At 48.8% G+C, this 26818-nt stretch overlaps 12 protein-coding genes across 12 annotated transcripts; 4 read left to right on the top strand and 8 right to left on the bottom strand.

Moving 5' to 3' along the window:
- Positions 1-482: 482 nt before the first annotated feature.
- On the bottom strand, positions 483-2027 carry J7337_012759 (uncharacterized protein; the record flags this gene model as incomplete). Its single annotated transcript, XM_044830262.1, has 1 exon — positions 483-2027. The coding sequence occupies one exon, from the start codon at positions 2025-2027 to the stop codon at positions 483-485; it is 1545 nt and encodes a 514-aa protein (XP_044675178.1).
- A 251-nt stretch (positions 2028-2278) lies between these two features.
- On the bottom strand, positions 2279-3928 carry J7337_012758 (uncharacterized protein; the record flags this gene model as incomplete). The annotated part of the gene is made up of 1 exon (XM_044830261.1): positions 2279-3928. One exon carries the CDS (start codon positions 3926-3928, stop codon positions 2279-2281), a length of 1650 nt encoding a protein of 549 aa, XP_044675177.1.
- A 2189-nt stretch (positions 3929-6117) lies between these two features.
- Positions 6118-6950, top strand: J7337_012757 (uncharacterized protein; the record flags this gene model as incomplete). Its single annotated transcript, XM_044830260.1, has 3 exons — positions 6118-6418; positions 6558-6631; positions 6684-6950. 3 exons carry the CDS (start codon positions 6118-6120, stop codon positions 6948-6950), a joined length of 642 nt encoding a protein of 213 aa, XP_044675176.1.
- Positions 6951-7733: 783 nt separating this feature from the next.
- On the top strand, positions 7734-8165 carry J7337_012756 (uncharacterized protein; the record flags this gene model as incomplete). The annotated part of the gene is made up of 1 exon (XM_044830259.1): positions 7734-8165. One exon carries the CDS (start codon positions 7734-7736, stop codon positions 8163-8165), a length of 432 nt encoding a protein of 143 aa, XP_044675175.1.
- Positions 8166-8441: 276 nt separating this feature from the next.
- Positions 8442-9510, bottom strand: J7337_012755 (uncharacterized protein; the record flags this gene model as incomplete). Its single annotated transcript, XM_044830258.1, has 2 exons — positions 8442-9305; positions 9451-9510. 2 exons carry the CDS (start codon positions 9508-9510, stop codon positions 8442-8444), a joined length of 924 nt encoding a protein of 307 aa, XP_044675174.1.
- A 322-nt stretch (positions 9511-9832) lies between these two features.
- On the bottom strand, positions 9833-11312 carry J7337_012754 (uncharacterized protein; the record flags this gene model as incomplete). Its single annotated transcript, XM_044830257.1, has 2 exons — positions 9833-10904; positions 10993-11312. The coding sequence occupies 2 exons, from the start codon at positions 11310-11312 to the stop codon at positions 9833-9835; spliced, it is 1392 nt and encodes a 463-aa protein (XP_044675173.1).
- A 589-nt stretch (positions 11313-11901) lies between these two features.
- Positions 11902-12720, bottom strand: J7337_012753 (uncharacterized protein; the record flags this gene model as incomplete). Its single annotated transcript, XM_044830256.1, has 1 exon — positions 11902-12720. The coding sequence occupies one exon, from the start codon at positions 12718-12720 to the stop codon at positions 11902-11904; it is 819 nt and encodes a 272-aa protein (XP_044675172.1).
- A 1395-nt stretch (positions 12721-14115) lies between these two features.
- J7337_012752 (uncharacterized protein) lies at positions 14116-15903 on the top strand (the record flags this gene model as incomplete). Its single annotated transcript, XM_044830255.1, has 2 exons — positions 14116-14176; positions 14228-15903. 2 exons carry the CDS (start codon positions 14116-14118, stop codon positions 15901-15903), a joined length of 1737 nt encoding a protein of 578 aa, XP_044675171.1.
- Positions 15904-17301: 1398 nt separating this feature from the next.
- On the top strand, positions 17302-19015 carry J7337_012751 (uncharacterized protein; the record flags this gene model as incomplete). Its single annotated transcript, XM_044830254.1, has 4 exons — positions 17302-17434; positions 17488-18074; positions 18134-18615; positions 18679-19015. The coding sequence occupies 4 exons, from the start codon at positions 17302-17304 to the stop codon at positions 19013-19015; spliced, it is 1539 nt and encodes a 512-aa protein (XP_044675170.1).
- A 1481-nt stretch (positions 19016-20496) lies between these two features.
- On the bottom strand, positions 20497-21291 carry J7337_012750 (uncharacterized protein; the record flags this gene model as incomplete). The annotated part of the gene is made up of 2 exons (XM_044830253.1): positions 20497-20822; positions 20877-21291. The coding sequence occupies 2 exons, from the start codon at positions 21289-21291 to the stop codon at positions 20497-20499; spliced, it is 741 nt and encodes a 246-aa protein (XP_044675169.1).
- A 1077-nt stretch (positions 21292-22368) lies between these two features.
- On the bottom strand, positions 22369-23935 carry J7337_012749 (uncharacterized protein; the record flags this gene model as incomplete). Its single annotated transcript, XM_044830252.1, has 3 exons — positions 22369-23165; positions 23219-23609; positions 23669-23935. The coding sequence occupies 3 exons, from the start codon at positions 23933-23935 to the stop codon at positions 22369-22371; spliced, it is 1455 nt and encodes a 484-aa protein (XP_044675168.1).
- A 1176-nt stretch (positions 23936-25111) lies between these two features.
- J7337_012748 (uncharacterized protein) lies at positions 25112-26393 on the bottom strand (the record flags this gene model as incomplete). Its single annotated transcript, XM_044830251.1, has 4 exons — positions 25112-25292; positions 25340-25473; positions 25534-26096; positions 26153-26393. 4 exons carry the CDS (start codon positions 26391-26393, stop codon positions 25112-25114), a joined length of 1119 nt encoding a protein of 372 aa, XP_044675167.1.
- Between the last annotated feature and the right edge of the window lie 425 nt (positions 26394-26818).

The following is a 26818-nucleotide window of genomic DNA, read 5'->3' as shown; positions in this document are numbered from 1 at the left end:
TCCCCAGATTATCCTGATTCCAGAGTTATCCTTTACCCCAGAAACGTGATTTCCCGACGTTAGTGCTCGATTGGTTGCGAGCATCGTTGAATTACGTGCTAGTTCATGGTAACCGGTAGTCGGCGAACCTGGCAATGCGATTGGGCTTTCGCTACTCGGCGAACGGGGCTGGTGTTTTGCCAAGTGCATGACTCTGCACAAGAGACCGCCAAGGTTATTGCCACTCAGAGGCCTGTAACTGTTGGCTACGAGTAATGATATAGATATGAATCAGCTGAGAATGAAAGTGCCAGGAACTGAAAGTAGATATGAATGTCTCAAGACTTTTCGTAGGCCCGCGCCAATGGCTCGCTGCTGGAAAGGTATCACGATCAGTAGCACCAAAACAGGCGGTTACATAGTGCCAATATTAATATCGAAGACACCAGTTAATTGAAAAATTCCATTGTAGCTCAGAAATCTTGGTATTTGAAACACATGCTCTATGAGCTAGATAGTTTGTGAACAGGCTCATCTCCAATCTCAGCCATCTTATCCTCTAGCATCTTTGTCATATTCCTCACAACATCAGCATACTTAGGATCATGATAGCAGTTAAACAGCTCTAACGGGTCCTCCTGACAGTCAAAAAGCTCCCACTCCTTGTCCTGTCCACCTTCTCTAGTACCCTCAAGTCCAAAGTCCTCGGCATACCAGTATATCAACTTATATCGCTGATCACGAACACCGTAGTGCGCATAGGCCTCGTGGATAACATCCCGATGCATCCAATAGCGATGGTATGCAACTTGTTGCCAGTCGGAAGGTGTTTGGCCCTTGACAAGAGGGCGGAAGGATACACCTTGCATGTATGTAGGGATACGAGCGTTGGCAAAGTCAAGGAACGTGGGCGCGAAGTCGACATTGCAGATAATATCATTGCATACCGACTTGGGCGCAATTTCGCGTGGGTAGCGAATCATAAAAGGCATTTGGAAGCTCTCCTCGTACATGAAGCGTTTGTCAAACCAGCCATGCTCTCCGAGGAAGAAACCTTGGTCTGAAGTATAGACAATAATGGTATCTTCTGCTAGACCTTCTTGATCAAGCCAGTCAAGCATGCGACCAACGTTATCATCGATGCTTTGAATAGTTCGGAGATACCTCTGCATATACCGTTGGAACTTCCACTCAGCCAGCTCTTGGGGCGTTTCGAAAGTAAAGCTTTGGGCTGTTTCCTTGCAGATGAGTTTCAGTTTTGTGACATCATCAGGGGCAGGGATCTTGCGGTCGTTCCACCACCAGACATCCACCATCTTCTCTCCGACCTGACTTCTGGGACCCTCTTGTTGGACTACACCCAGGTCGGTATACGTCAAGTCCTCGGCGACTCTCATCTTGGCCACTTTCGCAGCATTGGCGCGGTTCTTGTAGTCATCGGTAAAAGAGTCGGGCAGGCGAATGGGGTCCTTGTAGAGATCCTTATGTTTGCTATCGTACTCCCAAGACCGATGAGGAGCCTTATGATGGCACATAAGAAAGAATGGCCGTTCCTTGTCACGCTTCTCCATCCATTCAATGCACTTGTCCGTGATGATATCGGTTGCGTAGCCGGGAACTCGGGTGGTACCCTCAGGCTCGATAAACTGAGGATCCCAGTACTCTCCCTGCCCGGGCACAACGCTCCAGTAGTCGAAGCCCGTGGGTTCGTGGTCTTTGCCTTCGCCAAGATGCCACTTGCCCACCATTGCTGTCTGATAGGCAGCAGGGCTTGACTTGAGCTGCTTGGCGACATTGGGTAGTCTTTTGTTGATCTTGGAGTCAAGGGTCATGACTCCATTGACGTGATTGTGTGTGCCGCAGAGGATTGCTGCTCTAGAAGGCGTGCAGATGCTGTTGGTGACGTAACAGTGGTCGAAGCGCATGCCCTCGTTGGCGATGCGGTCAAGGTTTGGTGTTTTGTTGATTCCTGCGCCATAGCATGATATAGATTTGGCAGCATGATCATCAGCCATAATGAAGATGATGTTGGCCGGTCGGGTAGACATGTTGATAACTTGGAGTTCAGTTCAGTAAGTGAATCAATCTTGGAAGAAGCAGAGATGCGAAGAAGGAGGCTTGTCGGATCTCGAGTCATGGAAAGGAAAGAAACAGAAGAAACATAAAATGAAACAAGAGGTCACTGTAACCAAAAAATAAAACATAGAATGCACTTCAAGATCGAATCAACCGACAATATCAGAGATATCCACTTCTCATTTCATTCGGGGGTTGCGGGGTCGGTAGTCGGCGAACGGCCTCACAAGAAATCAGTATCGGATCTCGGCGAAAAACCTCCTTGGAAAGACCAATCATTGAACGTATCGCAGAGCCCAAGCGTAAAAGGCTCACCCGAGAAGGTAAAGTGCGGATCCGCCAAGTTTGGGCTTGGTAGCATGGCTGCTCTCATCAAGACATCCAGTGCCATATGACCCTCATCTAGACCCGGCTCAACCACGGATGGCTGACTCGCTATCCCGTGTGCATCTCCCGACTCGGGTTGGGGAATATTATGGGTTTGAGGGCGCTCACATGGTTCCCCAGCTTCTGCGCTGTCATCGGCGAATCCAGCTCGTCGGAACACGCTATGTACGCCTAGACTCTTGTGTTTTCGTACAGTGACAGCGAAGCGGGGTTGCTGGGTATCGTTTTCCTCGCGTTCAGAAGAGTCGCGTCCATGCTCGGAATCACCAGCCACGTATGACTTGATCATGGCCTCAAGATCCCTCAAGATAAACTGCACTAGGGGTGAGTCCTTGTACAAACGTTGCAATAGCGTCAGAATAGCAGACGCTTGGTGGCACGCGGCTTCCCCAGTGAAATTCGTTTCAGACGGTATCAGGTCAGATTTGCTCAAGAAGAGAATGAGCCGGCACGCATGATAGCCGCAGATAGCCATCCTGTAATCCGCCACAAATGGACAGACCGCAAGTCTGGAGAAATCATTCAAGATCTCAATGTTGGCTTTGGCGTGATACAAGCAGGTTCTTGCAGCCATGGCGATATAAGATTGCGGCTGTGATGCGAGGACAACTTCAGGAGCCGCCTCCCTATAGCCCGAAAGAAAGAGTCTGTATGCGTCGCAGTGAGCTTGATGCCAGGAAAGCTGTACTGTCAAAAATCGGACAAGCCATTTTGAAGATGCAAAGCGTTGAAGTTCCTGGGCACTGTATGGCGGGATTTCCAGCTGTTGCAGCATTCTGCCAAATTCCTCTACGAGATCAGATAGTTGTGGCATCGGCTGTGATGACAGCCGGACTTGTCGCATGAGCCTTATGATGTCACGCGTGATCAGCGTTATTCGAATGGACGTGGCGAGCAACCCGTTCTCAGATATTCCATCCAGACTCAAGGGATCGTTGTCATCACTCTCTGTTTGAAAATCTTCCTCGCTGCACGGCACCCGTACATAGATAGAATCCGGCGAGCAAACCTCAGATTCTGGCAAACCGATTGAGAAAGACATGTCCAGAAGCGCCATACACCACATTATACGCCGCCTGATTTCTTGCGCGAGAGGACCAAGGTCGATTCTCTCGTATTGCAGACGCAGGGCGCTGGCTGCACGACCAGCTATACCCATCAGCATGTAAGCGCGCTGAAATGAGCCACTCTCGATCCTGTAGTGGATGATAAGAAGCAGGGCTTGTGTTGTGAAAATCCTGGGTTTCTCGATTTTTGACCAAATGATATCTTCTGCATGCTGAATCCATTGCGCCGTCAATGTTGGGTGATACTTGGCGTACTTGAGATGAAAGGAGGATATTGCAAGCAGAGCCAAGAGGAGGGTTTCGTCGAGGCTTCCATCCAGGCAACGCTGAGTTATTGAGACTTCGTTGAGGAACGCATAAGAGGGCAACGAATGTACATGGCGGAAGAAATCGATGATCAATTGGAGTCGGTCTCGCATAGGCGGTAAGGCAATTGAGCGAGTACCTCCTCCGCCTTCTATCGGGCTCGGTTCGGTGACCGAGTCTCCCCAAGATGATGGTACGTCTGCGGAAGGTGGTAGAGGAGTGTCGGCTTCAGCTGGTAGCCCTGTCACCACAGAATGTGATTCGAACTGTGCAACATCTGTAGATGCATCGTGTGGAGACGACTGTAAGAGCCTAGGAGAGACCCCGGAACTAGCCCCAGATTGATTCACAATGCTCGGTGATCGATGCGAAGGACGAGCAGGTCTTTTCCCATCCGGGTATACACAATTCTGGTCTCGCGCCCGACATGCAGCACATGCAGGCAGGTCGCCGGAGCATTTTACTTTCTGACTGCGACACTTCACACAGGCTCGAGACCCGCGGCGGCGTTCTGGATGAGATGGTAATCTGGAGGACGTGAAAGAACAGCTAAAGCTGAGACGCTCACAATTGGAGCATGAATGCGGGCCTCCATCGCATCGGACCTGTCGAGCCGAGTCAGATTTAAAGAGCGCGTTGATTAGATCGTTGAGGGATTTCACCTTGCGGGCACGACATTGCATACAAGTACTGGCGGATTTTGGGGGAGGCATTTGACTAAAATGTTGAAAGATGCAGTTTGTGAGGTGTAGGTTCAATTATGGGCATCGCATAAGTGTACTATGATCTACGCTATGAAGTAAAAGCGGACACCTAAAATTGAGTTATGCGGGTATTTTAAGCGCGGCATCAAACCAATTCGTAAGAGGAAATGTTGATCACGTTCTTGTGTCAAGAAAACATGCGGCGATTAAATTGTTATATGACAGTCTATAAGATATTTATCACTTAGGAGTTATTCTACTGATTCGTGGAATGGTAATTTAAAAGAAAGCAGTAATTAAGTGCTTTAAATATAACTTATAACACGACATACAGTAGAGTTCATTATCAAGCTGCTTGGAGTGCTTTTCTTTGGCAGTCAACCAAGGACGCTTATTGGTCTGTAAGTATATCTTTCTTTTATGTACTCCGTACGGAGTAGTTAGGGCGGATGAGACTCGGGTTCTTCGCAATGGCACTCAACTTCGGGGGGCTCGACCGACATGTTATGCAGGACTTCGTCATTCCAAGTCCATAAATTGGTAACCTGATGTTACACTGAAAAGCGGTTTCCAGGTATTTGAAACACTAAGAACCCTGTGATTGCCGCGTCTCTTGCCTGGGGCGGTCTTATTCCGCTTCCTCGTTGTACTGTGACATAGATGGCTTTGATGGAATGTCATCGCATGTTTGTTCAGCCCGCGACGCAACCATCAATTATGACCGCGTATCACCGCAGCCCTAGCCTAGAATACCCCGCTGGCCCTGAGATTCTTGGAAATACTGTGCTTCCCCCGTCACTATTTTCACCGCCGTATACGATAATTCTTGACATGACCTTCATATCCACCCATGGTCTTGTCTTCCAAGTGGGCTCCGACGTTTCCTATGTCTCAGCATCATAAACAGCATTTAGCAAATTTTGTAATACTAGTCACGAAGGTCGCCGAGATGTTCTTAGCCTACACTTGTCAAGGCGATGTCCGCGATAATGGTCACCTATAAGCCAGGTTGGTGAAGTATCGTGAGCAGCAACAACAGAAGGACAATGTGGGGCTAACACTCCAACGGTCATTGCTTATCAGCTTGAATGCATGTCAGATCAGATGCGAAAATTGCTAAGAACCAGATCATCGGCCAGCGGATATCTTTGGCCGTCACCGTTACCCCAAAGGGCCAGCCACTAAGTCTGCTGAACCTTGGCAAGGCACTTGCGGCTCACCATACACACGGTTCAAAGCGGAACGCAGCGTTTCAGTGCTACCTTATATGAGCACGACCGATATAGCAGAGCCATATGTTGCATTCCGCTTCACCTTGGAGTGTTCTAACTCCGCACCATCCATGATGATGTGGCATAAGCAGCCATGCTGTACAGAACCACCATCTTCAATGCTTCTCGTCCGACAAGCGGTTACAACGGCATCAACCCTTAACACAGCGACATCCTTGATAGAGAACTCCGAGTATAAATATGTCTGCTTGATCCCTCAGAAATCACAGAACAGAATGCCATTTGTAACAGTCTTCTTACACAATACATTTGCGATACTCAATACTTCTCTTCCTGTCAAACCAGGAAACCACTGCATCATCCACCATGCCTCAGATCAAAGTTGGTGACTACCTGTTCCGCCGTCTCCATGAGCTCGGCATCCGCTCAGTCTTTGGCGTCCTTACTACCGCCATGGGCAAAGGTGGTCTTGACGAAGCTATCTCGCAGTTTGTAGGTGCCTACTCCGGCGCTGGCACTCTGTCCGCCGTCAAAGAGGCGCTTGAATCTGTTGACATGGTCATCTGGATCGGCAACTATTCATCTGACTTCAATACCGGCGAATTTACAACTTTTCTAAATAAGGATGCCATTGTGATTGACCTCCAATGTTTCTCGGTCTCTGTTGGTAAGACATAGTAATAGGTCTCAATGAAGCATGTGAGTATAGCTTACAGTCACTTTTGGTAAAGCCAGCTAACTCTCTCATGTTCTCCAACGCCTCGTCAATTCTCTTCGTTCGAACCCGGTTTCCATCGCTTCGCGAGACGTCACTTGGGATCCATATCCAAAGTTCAATTTCCAGGCTGGTGACGAGCTCAAGCAAGATTTTCTCTGGGGCGTAGGTCACTTCGATACCATCTTCTGGGGAAGGTTGATACTAACGGGCACAGGCACTCAGCTCCTTCTTGCGCCCCGGGAATGTAATCATTAGTGAGACCGGTACCTCAGCCTTCGGCCTGTGCGACACCAAGCTCCCTAGCGGAGTAATGATATTCAGCCAGACCGTATATGGAAGCATTGGGTATGCTACTGGCGCCATTGTTGGAGTTGGACAAGCTATCAAGGAAAGCGGAGGGAAGTGGAAGAGGCCTGTCCTCATCACTGGCGAGGGCTCCATACACCTCACTATTCAGGCACTGGCATATATGCTGCGTTAGGACCTCAAGCCAATCATGTAAGGACCCTATTCTCAGTTCTGACGAGAGCCTTCAGCGTCTGCTCACATGATGCAGATTCGTGCTCAACAATGGTGGGTACACAGTCGAACTTCTCATTCACGGCAAAGAAGCCTTCTATAATGAGGTCGCAGTCCTGGAATATTCCATGCTTGGCAAGACTTTTTAGACTAGCTTTCGAATCCAAGTATCATGGGCCTATCAAGACTTGCGGAGAGCTGTCGTCACTCCTTCAAGATCCCAACTTTGGCAATGTAGGCTGCCTTGAGGTAAGCCTCCACCCTATTACGCCTGGATACAGAGACGTTGCTAATGAAATACAGTTGGCCGAATCGTCTTACCTCCTCTCGATGCACCATCTGCTGTTATCAAGACTGGTGCCGCTATCGATGCATTCAACAAGGCCCAGCGGTATCCAGGGTGTTTGATCTTAATCCTATCACAGCATGCGTGCGTGCTCAACGTGGAAACCATATTGAATTTTAAGACTCTGCTTAGATCACTCGTTTGCTACAGTCAATGTTCAACATATACTTGAAAGTCTTGACCATTGACAGTAATAAGTTTGAAGTGACGTCATTAGCTCTGTAGGCGCGCCCTGCAATTGACCGCATCCACATTTTGTACTCCACCATCAAAATACACATCAAAATACTTACAAATCTTTTGGAAGACGTCTGCTCTGTTGCTTTGGACTCCTTCGATAAAGATTTTGTCTAGTCACTAATAGATACAGAGTCTCTGAATTGCACAATCATGTCGCTCATGGCCAACGACCCCGGCGAGCTCTCGCTCAGCAAGCTCCTCTCAACTCTCACCCATACAGTCCATCCAACCACCTACGTCTTCGCCACTCTCACCTCCACCTCCAATCTGCCACCTCTGTCCGAAATGCAAATGATCTTCAAGGAGTCTGAAGGAATCACGGTGATTACTAGCAAGGACTACGCAGAGTCACACAAGATTGAATACTTCTTCCCCTGCAAAATGATCAGTCTCAATGTTACATCGAGCTTGGAAGCTGTAGGATTCATGGCGGTTATAGCGACAAGACTAGCGGCAAAGGGCATTGGTTGTAACCCGGTTAGTGGTTTCTATCATGATCATATCTTTGTGCCTCTTGGTCGGGAGGAGGAGTCATCGGAAGTGTTGGTACAGATAGCGGCAGAGAAAAAGGAAGAGAGTGAGAAGGTCTAATGAATGGGACTGAGGAGGAAATCTGATGAGTCTCTGGGTATTCTTCAATGTATAGGCCTCAATGAGCAAGAAGATATTGGACCCAGATATAAGGTGTCAAAATAAACTTAGCAGAGTGCGGCCCTAAAACTTAGGCTAGATTTACCTAAATGTTTTCATCCCTTAGGGTCAAGGCTCTGATCTTTCTTGCCTCCCTAGCCAGGATAAGATCATAAGAGTCCATAAAGGTCGAGCAAGATACTGCTTCACAGCACTCAGGGCCAAGTGACCAATTTATCACTTCAGAAGCCACTTGATACCTTCAACAAGATCTACAGCTGCTTTCCTCCCTTGGCTTAAATGTGCAAAAGAGCCCCAGAAGATATGAGGCATGCCAGCATAAATATCCAGCCGAGTCTCAATTCCGTGGTCGTCGCGCAACACTTGCTCGAAGATCAAAGCCTCGTCACGAAGGACATCCATTCCACAAATTTGGAAATACGTTCTGGGTAAGTCGTGGTGACCCGTTGGCCAGATGAATGGGACAAAGAGAGGCGAAGATACATCTCCAGCCGCAGAATCGTGAAAGATTTTGTCCAAAGCTGGGGTGAGAATAGGGTCGTCCGTGCACTCAGCTTGAGTCCGAGACATATAAAGGTCCTTGTACTTCTCAGGCAGTACATCTTCCTTCTCTGGTGGCAATATCATCGGAGCGAGAAGAAAGACGCCAGTTATCGCAGGAGTCAGCTTCTCATCTCGGGCCAGATGGCTGGCTATCGCAGCCATGTTTCCTCCAGCTGACGAACCACCGATGATAAACCCCTTGGACAGTGAGACTCTCAGTTCAGACTCTGCATTCGCAGCAATCCATTTCAAGCCGTCCCAGATATCGTTTATGCCAGCTGGAAATGGGTCTTCAGGTCCTTGACGATAAGAAGGCGCCAGACAAACGACCCCCAGCTTTTGTACAATATCACGACACGAGCGCTGAGCATCTTCTGGAGATCCAATAGTCCAGCCACCACCATGTATGTAAACAACTAATGGAGGAGCTGACTCAGTCCTTTTCGCTGGCTCGTAGACGTGAGCGCGCAATTTGTGGCCATCTCTTGCAGTGTAATAGATGTCACGCTCCGCAACGCCACTATCTGGATCAGGCAGCTTGTGTAGGCTTTTCATATACCATCTCAAACTTGTGATTGCCTTCGTTGGATCAGAAGTGTCAATTTGGGGAATAGTTATTGTTTTGAGGTACTGAGCCCGATCAGCTTGAAGTCAGTCATCCATGTGGATGTTGGAGACTTACAACTTCCAGCTCGGGATCAATAGCTGCGAGCTGCAGTCGTTCCTTTCTCGAGAGTGCCATCTTAACAGTTGTAGGTGTGGTCACGATATGATAATCTCAATCTCGAGAGTGTATTTGTGAAAAAGGTGAATGGCCCGTTCAAAGGCTCGACCAAAAGTAGTGCTCCAACCCGGAGTTAACGGTTTTATCGCACGTGGAAGTAATGTAATCCATTTTGAGCTTATTACTATACTAATAGCAAGAGTTCTCACGCCGGTATTAAGATTCGGACATAAGGATTGCATCCTCTCCTCAGGTATTCTTATTGGCTTCCTTATTCTCCCTCGGATCCCAGTCTTTCTAGGCTTACTGGTTGGCAGCTCACATAAGCACCAATATCCCCTTATCCAATCAAGTTGACATTATCCGTGGCTTCAGGCCTCTTCTCCGAGAAAGCTTTTGACTCCTCCTTTCGCTGACTATCACCAAGCGAAACACGTCTCCTAGCATCAATATACACCATGTACTCCTCATACGTATGAGGCAGAACCTTAAGATCTTTGGGCACGGAGAAGGTGTAGTTGAACTGACCAGTTGGCTTTGCAACACCGTGCTCAACATCACGGACCTTGCTGTCAACACGAACATGTACGCGGGTCATGGGCTTCTCCGGGTTCGGGAAGCCAGGCTCAGTGCCATCTTCCTCTAGCAGGGGAGGATCAGTGTATGCGACAGTGGCAGTTAGGTACAAGACACTGCCGACAGGAACGGGGTTTCGGAAAGTGCAAGGATCAGCGCTGATGAAGGTCGGTCGGGCATGAGCAAAACTGGCCGCGCAGCAAAAGGCAAGCTCAAAGGTCTGTTTCAAATGGAAACCACCAAAGATCATTGTCTGATGGCGATTCCTGTACTGAGGTTGCATAATCGCAGCCGTTGAAAGCTGGGTCTTAGCCATAGCGACAACGTTGGACGGTTGACGAAGATCGTTGTTGGGATCATGGTACGCAAGTTGTCTCAACCAGATCTGATGGATCAGAGCGGATTCTGCATCATTGGGTTCAGTCTGGAGAAGCGAAGCCTTCGAGTTTTCCTTCTTTGACAGCGACTTTGCCTCACCAGCTTTGAAGATCTTTTCTTCCTCAGCATTGGTGGGGACCAGCTTGGGGATGTTGACAGGCTTTCTTGTGTTGGGATCCAGAGCAACCATGGTGAAGGTACATGTTAGGAGGACATCCTCGGGCTTGCTGGGTTCGCCTTCTTCTCTGGCCTTAGCAACTTTGCAGGTGATCTCAACACTACTCCTGCCAGAAGCGTAAGTGACTTGACCACTGTACTCAAGATCACAAATTTCTGTGAGTGGATGCGCTATTGTGATACGGTCCAGGGCGGCGGTCACTGTAGTAACTCCAGGACCGGTATGTTTGTAAACGATGATTCCAGAGAGTGCATCAAGATCCATAAATAACGTTCCGAGTCTATCATAGAGGTCAGTTTGTTACGTGAAATCGTTTCAATCGATGTGCTTGCCGTATGTGACCGGAAGAGTTGACATAAGTATCTGACAACCAAGGGTCTTTCTTGAGAGGAAGCACGACGCGATGATAGCTGTCGCTCATCTTCTTGGGGGCCAGGTCGCGTTCCTTGGGATAGTCATCGGACTTGTGAGCCGGTAGGCCCTTTTGCTGACGCTCAAATGCCTCTATCCATGGCATTGGTTGCCTCTTATCCTCGAGGCCCTGAAATACGCCATCTGTTTTTCTTGGCGTTGTTGTATGGAAGCTGTTGACATTGGGACGCGCCAATGCAGGGCTGATTGGTCGCAGCACATGTGGCCTACGCAGCGAAGCGACAATACCTCTTGCTTCTCGACTTCTGGACATCATGGTGAGTTGTGAAAGTGAAGTTTCAATTGTTGATGGTCGTGTGACGCAATGTTCAAGTTCGCTGGCGGACCTGATTTAGCGAACCGGAGAGACCCGATAAGTCAGCGAGGCGCTAAGATAAGACCCTAGCGGACTTTGATAACCGAGCTTTTATGAGACATGGGCGGATGAAACCGGCTTCATGGAAATGAATTTGCGGTTCAATAATTCCAGTAAAGCTTCCGCAGAAGATGATCGAATATTTCGTTCCGATAGTCAGTATAATTTCATGTTCCTGCATAATTGCATGGGTCTGGTGGTGGAACCGGCACCAAAGTGATCAGCCAACCACCAAAGGCATTCCCATCTGCATTTGGACATGGACACACCTTGCTTGTTGTGATATGTGACATTCTGCAACGGCACTGCATGTCATTACCTCGAAGTACCAATGATGTGATGAAGCAGTCGGGTGAGAAGACATTCATTCATCGTGAGTTTGGTGGGAAATGGATGTCAGTTAAGAAAAAAAATCAAGACCATCAATTCAACTATCGTACAAAAGGATTCAGCATGTCTGTCCAAGCATCGCTATCTCACAACTTTCATATCAGAACTCCAGGTTTGAGACACTGTCCCACTTCTCATCAGACTCAGCAAGTGCCTTGGCCGCCATATGAGCATATTGAAGCGCATCCTTGCCCAGGATGATTCTCAATGGGGGATCCTCCACATTTGAAAGGTGAATAATAGCCCTAGCTATCTCAGATGCCTCAGTCCACGTTGAGTGTCTCTTGACCAGTTGAATCATCTGGCCGACAGTCTGCTCATAAGGCTCGCTGACCTTGGCTGTCTCAGTGGCGGTGGTGGCCCACTCAGTCTTGATGCCACCAGGTTCAGCGACTGTAACCTTGACACCGAAGGGGGCCACTTCTTGTGCTAGAACAGTTGAAAATCCTCCTACGGCCCATTTGGCACTCTGATAGGCTGCTGCTCCGGGTGTACCGACGCGGCCTCCGACACTTGAGACTTGGATAAAATGGCCGGACTTTTGTTTGCGCATGATAGGCACGATGGCTTTTGTAACGTTGACAACTCCGAAGAGGTTGACGTCAACCTGCTCACGGAAGCCTTTGATGTCTGCATCTTCGATTGATGCCATGTCTGCGTAGCCGGCGTTGTTGACGACCACGTCGATGCGGCCAAACTTGTCAATAGCTGCATTGGCTGCGTTGTTGGCTTGTTCGAAGTCTGTTACATCAAGAGCGGTTGCAAGGATCTTATCGGATCCATACTTGGCGACAACGTCGTCGAGCTGAGATGGGTTGCGAGCAGTTGCGACGACGACATCGCCTGACTCGAGGATCTTTTCGACCAAGGCGCGGCCAACGCCTCGAGAAGAACCAGTGGTGAACCAGACTCGGGCCATGTTAAAAGCAATGTGTTGTATAAGTGGTAGAGGTGAGTTTCAGTAGTGTAGTTATCAGAGAAACTTGATGAGATGTCAATTGTTCAGAAGTCCTGGCTAAGGGGAAAGATGATGATTTAAATAAGGTTCATCGTTTGTACAGGGCTACGTTTTGTTCTTCTTTACACTTCAAACGGCAGAGTTTGATACGAAGACTATGGCACGCCATTCCTACTCAGCCCCATATCATCATGAGGCTGTCCAGTAAAGAACGGGGATTTACAAGAAGCATTGACGAAATCGGGAAGTGGTCAACTTTGCTGTATGCACGTTGTGATCCACTCCGGCAATTGCAGCCTATCTCCGGGTGTTGGTGTGCACCACTCAAGGCCGCTGCGTGGTGACGGACATAACTTTGGTGGGAGATAAGCGGCGTTTAAGATTTTCCTGCGTTACACTGCATAAGAAACGTCACAGGCCTGGCTTATCCGCTGGCTTATTTTTTTTCTTTTCTTTCAGTGGCTTCTACTGTTTTGGCTTACTGGCTTACGGTTGACGACTCACCACCGTAGGGTAATCTGAATTAAAAGGCGAAGACTGAACGTCAAGCTCTCTATCTAGCCAGGACATCAAGTATTCGGACAAAAAGAGTGAATATGTCGGCTTGGACAGTAGAGGGTAATTTCTTCCTCTTTCCCCGAAGCTTCCTCGATTGTCCGCGATGCAACTACCTGGATGTTTGCTGCTTGTGACTGTTCACATGATAAAACACATCAACCAGCCTGGAAAAATTGGATGACATAGGGAATTGTCATTACCTATGGTGACTGTGTCATGCTTGGAGGAAACAAAGATGAATCACTCGAGCTCCAAGAGTAATTTATTACAAGTAGACATTGCTGAAAATATTATGAGTGAGGCGCCAATATTGTAATTCTGCCTTGAGATCAGCCTCATCAACCCCGCTTCACATTCGATCCGCCTCGCGACAAGGCGACCGTCTTAGCTACGATTGACTGTTTGAGCAACGGACACCGGTCATTCCTGCTTGATCAAAAACGCAATTTATCACGTCCTTCAGTAACCCCATAGGTAGAATCAATGAGCGAGATGATGACACCTAGCAAGCTTTGCAATGTCTGTTTCGACATGCTGCAGACAGGTTTGGAAGCAGTTGAGAATAGTTTTCAGACAATTTGCAAGCACCACAGCACTCTCTCTAGCTTCAAACAGGCCGTAGATGACGGCTGCTACGTATGTGAGAAGCTTTGGGACTCCGTGGCAGATGTCTCCATCCAAGGCTGGTCCAACCAACCTGGTACCTGGAAACCATTTGAGTGCAGCCTGTCGCGACGAACTTGGGCACCAGATTGGTACGGACCTATCTATTGGCAAATAAGGTACCTAGAGTTCGAAATGGCATCGAGTAATTATTTTAAGTACAAAGGAAACGTGTTTTGCTTCATTCCGTGCGAGGGTATGTTAACTTTCTTCACATCAAACTTGGTAAAATCACTAAGGTGCTCAGATGACGAGTCTTCAATCCGGCAAGAATGGGCGCCGGATTTTCAAACTAGTACCTCATCAGAAAAGGTCCACCAGATGATTTCCGAGTGGTATGAAGCATGTAGCGGCTCGCACGAATTGTGTCCACGATTGAAATCTTCGCCCAAGTTTGCCCCATCACGGCTCATCGACATCGGTTCTGGCGATATCTGGAAGCTTTGTCTTTACCCACAAGATATCACAGATCCTCCCGAGTATATGACTCTGAGTTACCGGTGGGCCAAAACCCCTTCGATTAGACTCATAAGCTCGAATTTTGAAGCCTTCCGAAAAGGCGCGCGGATACAACAACTCCCCAAGACATTCAGGGAAGCCATCACGGTTGCGCGTCGATTCTCTATCAGGTATCTCTGGATTGACTCACTGTGCATCATTCAAGATTCGCCGGAGGATTGGGCCCGAGAATCACTTCAGATGCACCTGGTCTATGCCAACTCCGCCTGCACCATCTCCGCAACCGCTTCCGAGGGACCTGATGAAGGGTTATTTCGGCTACGTACCGCGCAGGAAACCCTCTTAGGGCACATCAAAATTCCATTCTCTGATGGCAAGCCCAGAAGATTCGACGCTTGGGACCAACATCACATGCAGCGACTAACACAAGGTCCACTTACCGATCGTGGATGGGTATTTCAGGAGCGTATTCTGTCACCGAGAGTGCTCCATTTCACAACGACCCAGGCTGTATGGGAATGCTGCGAGATGAATAACAGTGAGATGTTCCCCCGGTGGTCGCCTAGGCCCACCGACGTATTGTACACGCCTGACTTGAAAGCCATTGATGCCTTCTTTGACGAAGGTAATCATCGAACAATCTTGGCAAAGGAAGAAGACAAGAAAATGACCGTGGATGTCTATCAGCAGTGGATGAATCTGGTCAAGACATACTCCAAGTGCAGTCTAACTAGCCCTGATGACCGGTTGATGGCCATGGCTGGTATAGCCGAGATGTTCAAGAAGAATTCTGGCGACGAGTACCTAGCAGGTCTTTGGAGGTCAAGGATCGTTGAAGGACTCATCTGGGTTGTTTTAGAACCCGAGCCCCGACCCCAAAATCCCGAGCGTGTTCCATCATGGTCATGGGCCGCCGTTGACTCATGTGTTTTGCCGCAAAGGACAAATTTACCGCGAGATGAAGACCTGATTGAAATCATCGACGTCAGAACTCATCTAACTCAGAGTTCCTCCCGTTCGCAGCAAGTGAAGGGGTCGATTCAACTACGAGGTTGTGTTGGCGTGGGCACTGTACGTGCCAGCGCTGCATTCGAAAAGGCGCAATATACCGTATTGGTGCTTTTGGAAATGTCGTCAATGATCTACGCGTACCCAGATACTCTTGAGACAACCTTTCAGGACGGGGAATCGTTCTCGTTTCTGCCCTTGAGGTCGACCCTGCGACTCTGGGTAAATGACCCAGAGAAAAATCCAGTTGGCGAACCACTTGTGATTATTGAGGGGCTTATCCTCCAAGCAGTTTGTGGAGCTCCAAGCACTTATAAGCGCGTCGGCCTCTTTGTCTTTGATTCCCCGGACAATGTTGGCTTCTTCGGCCTTATTGCGACCTTGCCTGGATCCGGTCCAAGAGTTGCGCGGATAAGTGCGGACGGATCTCGAAAGTCCACTATAACGCTAGTCTAAGAAAGTTGCATGATAGTTCCAAAGAAAGAATGCTCCCCTTCAGCCGTTATTCCGTACTATCGTGAGCAATACCCTAGACTTTGTATGTGAGCTAAGAGATCATCAATCTGGGGAAATAGCACGGATTTGGTTGCAACCGCACTAAAAAAGCTCTCTAGGACTAAGTAGTTATGATGATCAACAACCACGGAACAAGTCGATCTACAGGAGAATGCATCGGCCCTTTCATCGATCGTCTGATGCCATGTTACCATCCATGAAACTATCCATTCGCCCTTTCAAGAACTTGATGCATATTGAGTATTACATGATCATTACAAACGGACATTTCTTGCTTGTGGATATCATGACCCGATACTCACGCAACTGCCGTATCACATTGCCATGGTCTTGCTCTGAGGGCGATTGGACGGACCCGACTCGGTCCTATTCACGGCCTTGGCTTCATTTGACGGGTTGGGGTATCGCGTGGAGGTGGAGCTAGTGTTTTCGGAATGCTTGGGGATTGGTGATTGAGGAGGAGGAAACTTGGAGAGCCAGTCATTTACGAGTCCGAAACAAGTGTTGTATGCAGGGGTCCCTGAACTGTATCCCACTTCACGGACCCGAGACTGCTCACGGGATCAGAAAAACTGCCGGCGAACTTGCTCAACAACAGCTTCACAGTCGACAGCCTAACAATTGATATGAAGTTGGAGGACTTTGAAGATGAAAGATGGGATCAATTTAAGTCAGAATCTCACCGTTGGGCATTCTGAGAGTCTAATTCCGGCATATCCTTCAGCTCAGGGATCCAATATATGTTGTTTTTAGACGGCCCAACTGCCGACAGCTTCAGATCTTCATCTTGAACCAATAACAATCTCACATAATTGCTATCCGACTCATAAACGAGGTTTCCCCAGCTTCTACCGACGCTAGAGCATCTAACCGGAGCTCAACCGAGTTACCCGCAGTTCATCCTGACTCTGAATCATATCAGGACAAGCGCCTGACTCGTGCAAGTGACGCTTTGGACAGGCAATATCCGGCAAACTTCGCAAAGATGGAGATATCAATTAGACAACTGCGGGGTTGCCGAGTTCCTTTCTTGTCATGTACCCTGGCCGGTATCTCAGCTAAGTGGAACGAGGTGGTATCGAATTGCTCATCCCTTGTTCATATCATCCTATAATCTGGAGATCTGGGGGCGTTGCGAAAAAACCTGGAGACCCCGCGACGTTTTGTGTCGACCCGCGCGGGAATAGTTCCGTGCTGTTGAGTGCCCCGTGCAGTATCATACCATGGTAGTTTATACATAATTGCCATTGATCGCCCCCCCGTTTTGCGGTTTGGCTCTTCAGATAGCGGCTCTCAACAACTCCACTAATTAACTATCCACCGAATCAATTGAGAACCATGGCTGTGGACTCAAAGATCCAGCCTCCGTCTGGAGGTCTTGAGGCTGTACTGCCGAACCAGACTACACCGTGGTACAAGCAAGCCCACTTGCTTAAACTCAATACGTTGATCCTGGGCTTGGTTTGCTTCCGTGAGTTGCATAAGGAACGATCAATATGGCTCGTGAGAACTGACTTGAACAAGAATCTGCCATCGGGTATGATGGAAGTCTCCTCAACGGTCTTCAATCGCTTCCCCAATGGAGCGACTTCATGGACCATCCGTCTGGCGAATGGTCCGGCTTCATCAACGCCATCTACTTTATCGGATTCTTTGTAGCTTGCCCGCCTAGCTCATGGCTCGCAAACAAATATGGTCGCCGTCTACCAGCTTTCCTGGGGTTCATTCCGCTGGCAATCGGCACTGGTCTTCAGACAGGTGCTAAGACTGAGGCAGAGTGGATCGCAGGTCGTTTTATCCTCGGTATCCCGACAGCCATGTTCGCGACCTCAATCCCTCTTCTCATCACTGAGATCGCATACCCCAGCCATCGAAGCGTCATTACTGCTTTGACTAACACTAATTATTTCATCGGTGGTATCATTGCAGCTTGGGCATGCTATGGCACAAGAAACTACACTGATTGGGCCTGGAGAATACCCACCATTCTCCAGATCGCCTTGCCTATTGTTGCACTTCCTGCTTTAATCCTCGTGCCCGAGAGTCCTCGATGGCTAGTATCTGTAGGAAGGGAAGACGCAGCGCGCGAGACCCTAGGAAACATGCACGCGGTAAGTCAAATTGACATGATCGACACCATTCGAACAGTTGGCTAAGCACTTCTCTAAAGGGCGGTGACGCGAACCATCCGCTTGTCGACTTCGAACTTCACGAGATTACAACCGCCATCGAGTCCGAGAAACAAGCCGAGAAGTCAAGCTCCTGGGCATCGCTCGTATCCACTCCCGCCCATCGTCGCCGACTCTTCATCACGGCATCACTGGCGATTTACAGTCAGTGGGTCGGTAACGGAGTCGTCAGCTACTACCTCTCCACTGTTCTTGCCACCGTCGGAATCACCAGCGTCACTGACCAGACTCTGATCATGGGATGTCTCCAGATCTGGAGTTGGTTGGCTGCAGTTGCGGGGGCTTCGTGCGTTGAGAGACTGGGACGACGAGTTCTTCTCATGATCTCTTGCGCAGTCATGCTTGTCAGCTTTATCCTAATCACTGCCATGTCAGGAAGCTTTGCGCAAACGGGATCACGATCGGTTGGAGTCGCAATGATTCCATTTGTGTTTTTGTTCAATGCCGGTTATGCCATTGCTATGTAAGTCGAATCTGTTTCACCCATTTCTACTATGAATCACATCACTAACGCGGCGCTTGACAGAACTCCTCTTCAGGTTGCATACCCTCTCGAGCTTTGGCCCTTCCAGCTACGTGGTCGCGGAATCTCTGCAGCCTGGATGATTATGATCTTGGCCCTCATTTTCAACGTCTTCGTCAACCCCATTGCCTTGTCGGCCATTACCTGGAAGTACTACATCGTTTATGTGGCTCTTCTCGTCTCCTACGGCTTCGTGATTTTCTTCTTCTATCCCGAGACACGTGGGCGTACACTGGAGGAGATTTCGGTCATCTTTGGCGATGCACCAGAAGGGCTTTACTCAGATGAGCTGGAAACGAAGCAAGTGATTGAGAAGGCTGATGTGAAGCACCTCGACTAGAATCTGAGGATAGAACAATTGCCTAGTGTACTTAGTGTAGCCCACATTGATGTTATGAACCAGGATCTATATCATTTCCTTTCTCCTTCACATATGTGTCTCAAAGATCGACTAGTCTCCGATTGCCTTTCTGCGTCTGGGTTCACGTAGCGCCAGTGCTTCTGGCCTTTCTCATCGACAAAGTGCAAATGCTCGATTGCAAATGTTTTGCCGTTTTCAGGTGATGCCGCCAAGGCGTCGTCGCCTGCGCACTGTGTCTTGCATGTCTTGCAGGTTTCTTCTTCAATATCGTTTGTATCACCGCAGCCTTTTGACTCCTGCTGCAATACCAGTGACCATGATGGCTGCTCACTTCTGTAGTAAGCCGTTCGAATGGTGTCATGATGAACGAGACATATTAGCTGAAGTTGGAAGTTGATAGTGGCTGATGAGGAAGGTTGGCCACTGGGAACTAACCTGAGACTTGTATCGAACTCGGTCGTCGGTCAATGAACTAATAGAGTTCTCGACAAGCCTAAGATCTCCCATATGGAAACGCATCACGGAAGTCAGAGGTCTCCAATCACGGCAAGTATCAATGCTGTGCTTCAGTAAGTAGTTTAGAGTTTATCAAGGATTTAGAATATGCGTCACATAAACTAATGCTTCCTCATTAGTGACTTGCAACTCTTACCTCCGTGATGTAAGATCAGTGTGTGATATCTGATTCATGTTAGCACACATGCCTGGTAAGTGAGCTGAGAGACGTGGGGTCACATTGAGATTGCCTTTTGAAGTGAATAACCGTCACCCGTGAATGAAGAGTAGGTATAAATACGGCCTTTGCTACCTCGAAACAAACGTTGTACAACACAAAGCGCGGATCAAGAACTCAATCAAATAAAACCATACAAAGCAGAACATCAAGATTTTATAAAACAGAGAATTCCACAATGGCCACTACGACGACTGTACGCAAAGACCACAAGAAGTGGAAGTGTAACAAAAACATCTCGGGAAAGCTTTGCGGCACTATCACCTCAATGAGCAATAAATACTGCGACAAATGTGATAAGAGGCGACAGGTCGATGATGAGGCACTGGCTTCTGATGAATCATCGATTGGAAGATTGTATCACCTTGACACCGATTTGACAGAGCATTGGGAGTATACCAGCCCTGAGCCTCTGTAGGCACCATTATGAACTCAAGATGATGGACAACGGTTGTGTTACAAGGCAAAAGTATTGCAAGGATAAGGAATTTGAAAGCCCTAGAGGTTTATGGTACCTCTCTTAATAAACTATCATCAATTACCTTTCTATGAAACAGGATATATGGCCAATGATAACTAACATCCTATTCGCTAGTATGTACCGCTGTGACGAGTATCATGATGTCGCACATGGGGAATATTGAACAAGCAATAGAACAGTCGAATCTTGGCTACTTCGTATTTCCAGTTGCTTTTCAATTCTAACATTTCCAACTAGTTGAGGTGCCTATAGCTCTTCCGAGTCTGAGCTAGTATCTCCTCCACTCAGTGCGCAGTGCTTTGTCTCCCGGACCAAAGCCGATGCGTTAAGCGGTTCTAAGCTACCATTGCTCAGGTAGTCATTCACCGTAATACCTTCACCAAGGAAGAACTGTACACCGTAACCTGGTTGACCAAACCATGGCCTAATAGGCCCCGTTTGAACGGTGAATGATTTGGTCACCTTGTACAAGTGGTAATTGCTGGGGAATTCTTGGTTCTTCCCGGTGATGAGGTTGGCAGGGTGGAGAGCCCGCTGTGAGAAGGGAGCTGTCGCAGGAGAGAGGAAACGTCCTTTGGTATCATGTCAGTCTTGAAACTTGGAATAGGACGCAGTGTGTGCCTTACCTGTTGGTTCTCCAAACCTGTCAACCAGCGTTCCTTTTACAAGATTCACGTTCGCCCTTATGGGTCGCTCGTCATCATCCAACTCAAAACCGTTCTTTGACGGATATATCCAGCCAACTGGCTTCTTGCCATCAGCACGCAGTGTGCCATTCCACCACTTCGCAAGGAATTCATTGGGAGTCAAGCCTCCAAACCGGTCATAGCTAGCGACATATGTACTGAGAGGAAGATTCTTGGGCAGGTCGGTGGGCCCAAGACGTTCATCGCCGCAAATGTAGAGATGTCTTTGAGTGTCGTTTTTGTGAACAAGCTCTCCCTCGCAATTACATTCATTGCTTGTGGTGTGTTCTTGGGGGATGTATAAAGCGAGGCCGGTGGCTACGAGCGATGAGATAAGAAAGGGATTTAGGATCATGGTGGCGGTTCAGAGTATTAGAAGGAGTTTCAAAGTCTTGTGCAGTTCAAAGACAGGGGCCAGACTCTGTATTTTATATTGCTTCTTCAGATCCTGGGCAGGCGCCTTTCCATTCCAATCCAACGTTCCAACTATCTATATCGGTCCATCCCTCGATTTGAACTATAGATACAGCCGGCGTGTTAGCCTTGAGGTTCAACCATTTTGGGAGTGGCTCGGTCAATAGACTCACAAGCTGAGACAAAATTGGGAACCAGGCAGCCTCAGCATTCAATAGCGTTTCGGGGGTCAGCTGTGGCTTTCGCTCAGCATTCTCTCTTCAAATTACCTGTTCCAAAATTAATTGCCCATGGACCAATTGGTTCGGCCTGTCAGTGGACTTGCCCCGTTTTAGTTATGATTTGGTGAATGGTCCGGGCCGCTCCCCGGGACATCGATAGCTTCAAATTACCCTGGTCAGAAGCAGGCCCGGTGGCTGGCTGAGATGCTAAAGTGGCTGGCGTTGGGGAGCCCCTTCCGCCGGCGACACCGTTTTGATCGATCTTTTCTACGGATACATTTCTGTCTTTTCAGGTAGCCATAAATGCTAGTGTTGGGCGCTCGCGGGAATGTGATGAACTGTTCTTGGTTTGTGTGTCTTTGCCTCCAGCTCCGGGCTTGTTTCTCTGCATGTGCGTTTTGACCCCTCTGAGCAAAAGTCATGCGTCCTTTCAATCGGACTTGGCTCGCAATGGGGAAGAGCCGGCTAGGATTTGAGGCCCGACCAGTCGAGCCCCATCCAGATGCAGCTCGTGTGATCAATCGAGCGGTCCAGGCTTGGGGGCTGTTAGGCTATTCGATAGGCTACTGCATCACTGGAAGCTACTGCTAGAGCCACTGTACGTCGCCGACTTCCAGGACGGCCCGAGCACCGGTGAGTTGGGCTTGACAGACTCGCTCCAAGATCAAGCTTTCCAGTCTTCACCATTCATTTGCAATAACTTAGACAGAGGCAAAGAGGGGATTGACTGCTATTTATGCTCATGTTAAAATTGACAATCTTATCGAGCCTTACTCCTTCAATCCGATGCCCGCCTGTTATGCCCTTGCATGATGCTCTGGCATCTCGTAAACCGCCGAATCATGGTGGCTCAGCTCAGCTGGACGTCCCTGGCCAGCCATCTCTGACGGTTCGACATGCTCAGATTCCCTAGGCAAGTCCTCCTTGAACACAGATAAACGCGGCTCTAGAGGACTTCCTCCGACCTCCACTATACCTGACACCTTCTCCTGGTGAGCGCGTTCTCTGCGTCGCTTCATCCACAGCCAAGCCAGAACACCGATCATCAGCGCGCCTACTCCAACACCGACTCCAACACCAATTCCAGCTTTGGCTCCCGAGCTCAGGCCCTTGGAACCCTCTGGCTCAGGCTCATCCTCTTGTGCTGGTCTGCCTTTGGGCTTCTTGTCATCGGTTCCATTTGTAGGCAGCTTTTCTGGTAGTGCCTCTGCATCAATCCAGTCACCGTCGTAGTCTTTGAATGCCTGTACGATTGTCTCGTTGGACCAGTAGTATAGCCAAGCTTTGCCTTCGCTCTGTTGAGATACTACGGCAAGACCGGAGCTCGCGTTATCGGCGACAGGCCATGTGCGCTCTGTCTGGTTTGAGCCAAGCTGCCAACCATTCTTCGTCGTTTTGACTTCATGTATCTTCTTATCGCTCCCGATATAGAAGACACTTCGTGTTCGCGATCGGTCCACCGCCGCGCCGATGGCTTCGAGGGAAGCGTTCCAGGCGGGAAGAGAGAAATCAGCTTCGTCTTCGAAGGTCCAATACATATCCGAGGGCAATGTATTGTTGGTGTAGGGTCCGAGGAACGTGTTCGGAAACGCGTCTATTACTTGTCAGCCACTGCTTCGTGCAGTACTGCCAGTGCGATTGGCATACCTAGGGTCCACAGCCCAGACTTGTCTAGGCGCGACAGCTCAACATTCTCAGAGTCCTTGGGGAAAGGCACAGTAATGTTCTTCAAGTCATAGATCGTTGACCCTAACGCCATGCCTCCTGCAGTATCCTGTGAGATGGCACCCCCATCATTCCACCCATCATCATCAGTATACCACAACATCTTCACTCTCCTGTCTTCGTCGTGGTAGAACAGACGATATCCATCTTTCTCTCCAAGGTTGACGATTGAGAGGCCCGTTTCGTTGTGGATGGAGTCGACCCCAGCGGCAGCCGAGATCTGAAACTCGCGGTCGCGCACAAGCTTTCCTGTCGTCATGTTACAGATGTACTTTCCCTGCACGATCGTATTATCTTCAGTCTGCCAGAAGACCTGCGACTGGACATGCTGTGAGCTTCATACCACGATCAGTTTGGAGAGGCACCACGTACAGTGATAAAATTCACATCTCCCCAGCCTACGGCTGTAAGTGCAGTGCCATTCCGCGGTGTTTCTCTCGTATCGAGGATATTCGGCTTTTCGAGTGGGAAGATTGGGATATCCTGGCTATTGCAGGTACTGTAGAGAAGCTTTCCCGTAGCAGAGTCTTGCGCGCCAACTTGGATGGTGAGGTCGGTGAAGAAAGCATACAGAGCGGAACCGTAGCTGGTATGAACCAACGCCAGTAACACCAACCACGACAGAATGGTCAATTGCATGTTGAACAACAGTCTTGTTTCAGAAAAAGGAGTCTGAGCGAAACATCTAAGCGGCGGGACAGCACAATGGAGAAATGGGAGCATTAAAATGAAGGGGGCAGCTGTGCTGGGCCATGGAGCCTCATTTTGCCTCTCAAGAGCTCGAATACATGCAGGGTGATATGGCAGCTGTGATGCGAGCAAGCCACAGTACCAGACGGGACACTTGCATGAAGTAGTTCGATGCCGGTGAGTGATCATCAATACTCTGGCTTGCGTGCGGCTGAGGCACTATTGCAAAGTTCCGACGATAACTCCCGACATCTTCAAACATAGGCAGGCTCGAGGACGGCTCCTAGCCCCAGATCCTGTCGAATTGAGTCTTCCAATGCACCTGTTGGGGTTGTTTCTCATGTCTTGAAGATTGCTTAAGTTGCTACTTATGCAGACATTTTGGTTGCTCCTGATGCCTCCCAAAAGGGCGGTACCTAAGGATTAGATGAGAAGGTCACATAAGCCATACGCAGCCCATTGTCAATGCAGATGGCTGCGAAGCTTATGCATGTTCACAAGTTCTCATGCCACCAAGGGAACAACTGGTTTGAGACATGACCCAATTCCAAAACTTGGTAAGATGACGGTCTGTTGCACAGCAAAAGGTTTGGGAAGCATTGAAAATGCCCGTCGCCCCATAATCAACAACCATCGGAAGAAGTCTTGGGGGCCAAATATGTATGCACGTTGAGGCTGAAGCTGTCGGCTGGGCTAGCTCGGCTTCTGGAACCCCATCCATGCATCACTATTCGGATGATTCGAGCCTTTCGCTTCGCCTACAAACCGACATTCGGGTCTATTGGAACCGATAGAAAGGGAGTAGCCAATGTATCTCGAGTTTAATGATGAAGAGCCAGTTTCAAGGCTCCCAATTTCATTGCATTTGCCGCCCGACGACGCATCATGCAGAATAGCAGAATGTGTCTGAGCTATTATCAACCGAATGCTTATCTCAGAGCCTGATTGCCAAGACTGGTCACGTTTGATAAGGCAAGCCTGAAAATGCATGTCTCGAATCTCACCAACAGCATTCTACTGCGATCAGTCCGATTGACTCTGATTGGTACTCATCTCAGCCGCAAATATGCAGTCAGCATCGTTTATTGCCAATCATGAAACGCCGCTATGATATCTCCCTGTCACCTAAAGAATTGTGCACCGATGTTCTCTCTCCCGGATTAACTCCTGCTGCAGGGCTTCATATTCTCCATCACTATACTCAGAATCGGAATATTCAGAGTCCGATTTGCCCATGATAGATGAGTCATCACTGTAGCCTGAATCACTGAAGTCATCAACAGCAGACTCTTCATAGGAATTGCCGCTGCAAATGGTCAGTTACAGGTCATGAAATGGGAAGGGAATACTGACCTGACTAGCCCTGCCATGACTCTCCAGTCTGATGGAAGGTTCTCTTTGACACTGACAGCTTGCGCAGACCGACGTAAATCTCTCCAGAATTTGTCCATACTTGGCCTTGCGAAGGAGCTCCATGATGCGACATCCTGTGATATAAGTCAGTGCCTGTAAGAGCACCTGGACGAAGAGCTGAGTCGGAAGCTTACCATATTTGTGCACATGTGGATGAAAGCGACAACAAAGGATATCCACCTCTTCGTCTTGACAGGGCCTCTCAAGCCTGGCCCTCCTCGAAATTCGATGCTACCAGAGCCACTCCCATAGGTGTTGTCGAAGTTCCAGAGAACATATCTCTCCTGCTTCGGCTCTGGGCCAGATTGCATAAGATCTCTGATGTCTTCTTCGTCAAAATCATCATCGAGGGTGTCCCATAGTTCTCTGAGTGCTGCTTCTTCGTGATAGCTCGACATGAGGTCATACAATGGTCCAGAACGCAGCGTGTTAGGTCTGCAGTACTTGTTGTTCTGTCGATGGTATGGAAGCAGGCGAATAACCAATGGTTCATAGTAGACGATGCCAAAAGCAATGTTGCGAAGTTGGTCCAGGTCAAATTCCATGTCTGGTGATGGTGATACATGAACATGGCTTCCGCAGGCGATGGATGACTCTGGCATGTGGAATACACGATCCCAAGAGTTCCAGAAGGTGTCCACCTCGTTCTCCCATGTGTAGTCAGTGGAGAATATAGGCGAGACAGCCTCTAGCGGAACTATGAGCAGGATCAAATATTAGTTGACCATCACAACAAGGATTTGAGATACGCACTACACGGGTGCTCAGGATCTCCCAATGATCCGTCTTTTGTAATCCACCACTTATCGTAGTGTTCTGGACGTTTTCGGTATCTCTGGTTGAGCTTGTCTGCTTCTGCTTCGGCGCCATCATATCTCAATGATGTTGCCAGCTCTTCATAGTAAACAGCGCGTAACAGAGGGTGTCGCACTCGCTTGGGTTCTGCAATGAGCTCCAATTCGACCCCAAAGTTGTAAGAGCCAAAGGAAGACATGGTGGCTCACGTGGATCAAGTGGAAGATGACTGAGTCGCCCATCACAAGCAATTGGGGAAGCCATGTTCATAATCAAGATATCAGTAGCAACATCAAAGGTTGGATGAGGCAATCAAAATGGATCAGTACTTGCACTCGCAAGTCAGCTTACGGGTTGTTGTGTCTCTGTTCAAGTACATAATCAGGCTCGCACTGTCTAAGAGGGTTGCATCACCCATCCATCGTCCCAGTTTGTTTGAGCCTTGTATTACCACACTTTTATGATTGCAAACGCCCGCATAACGAGGCACTGATCTGATAAGAAGCGGCGTTTTATTTATGTAGCAGCTGAGCACCCTCTCGCTCCAAATCTGGAACTTTATGCAGTCTTGGACGTGGCTTTGACTGCTGGACGCGCAGATAGGAATTACAAACGCGAAGACGC

The sequence above is a fragment of the Fusarium musae genome, chromosome 10 (genome assembly GCF_019915245.1).
Source record: "Fusarium musae strain F31 chromosome 10, whole genome shotgun sequence".
NCBI lineage: Eukaryota > Fungi > Ascomycota > Sordariomycetes > Hypocreales > Nectriaceae > Fusarium > Fusarium musae.
The sequence above is the reverse complement of the archived record's forward strand: the minus strand, read 5'-3'. Positions and strand labels throughout refer to the sequence as shown.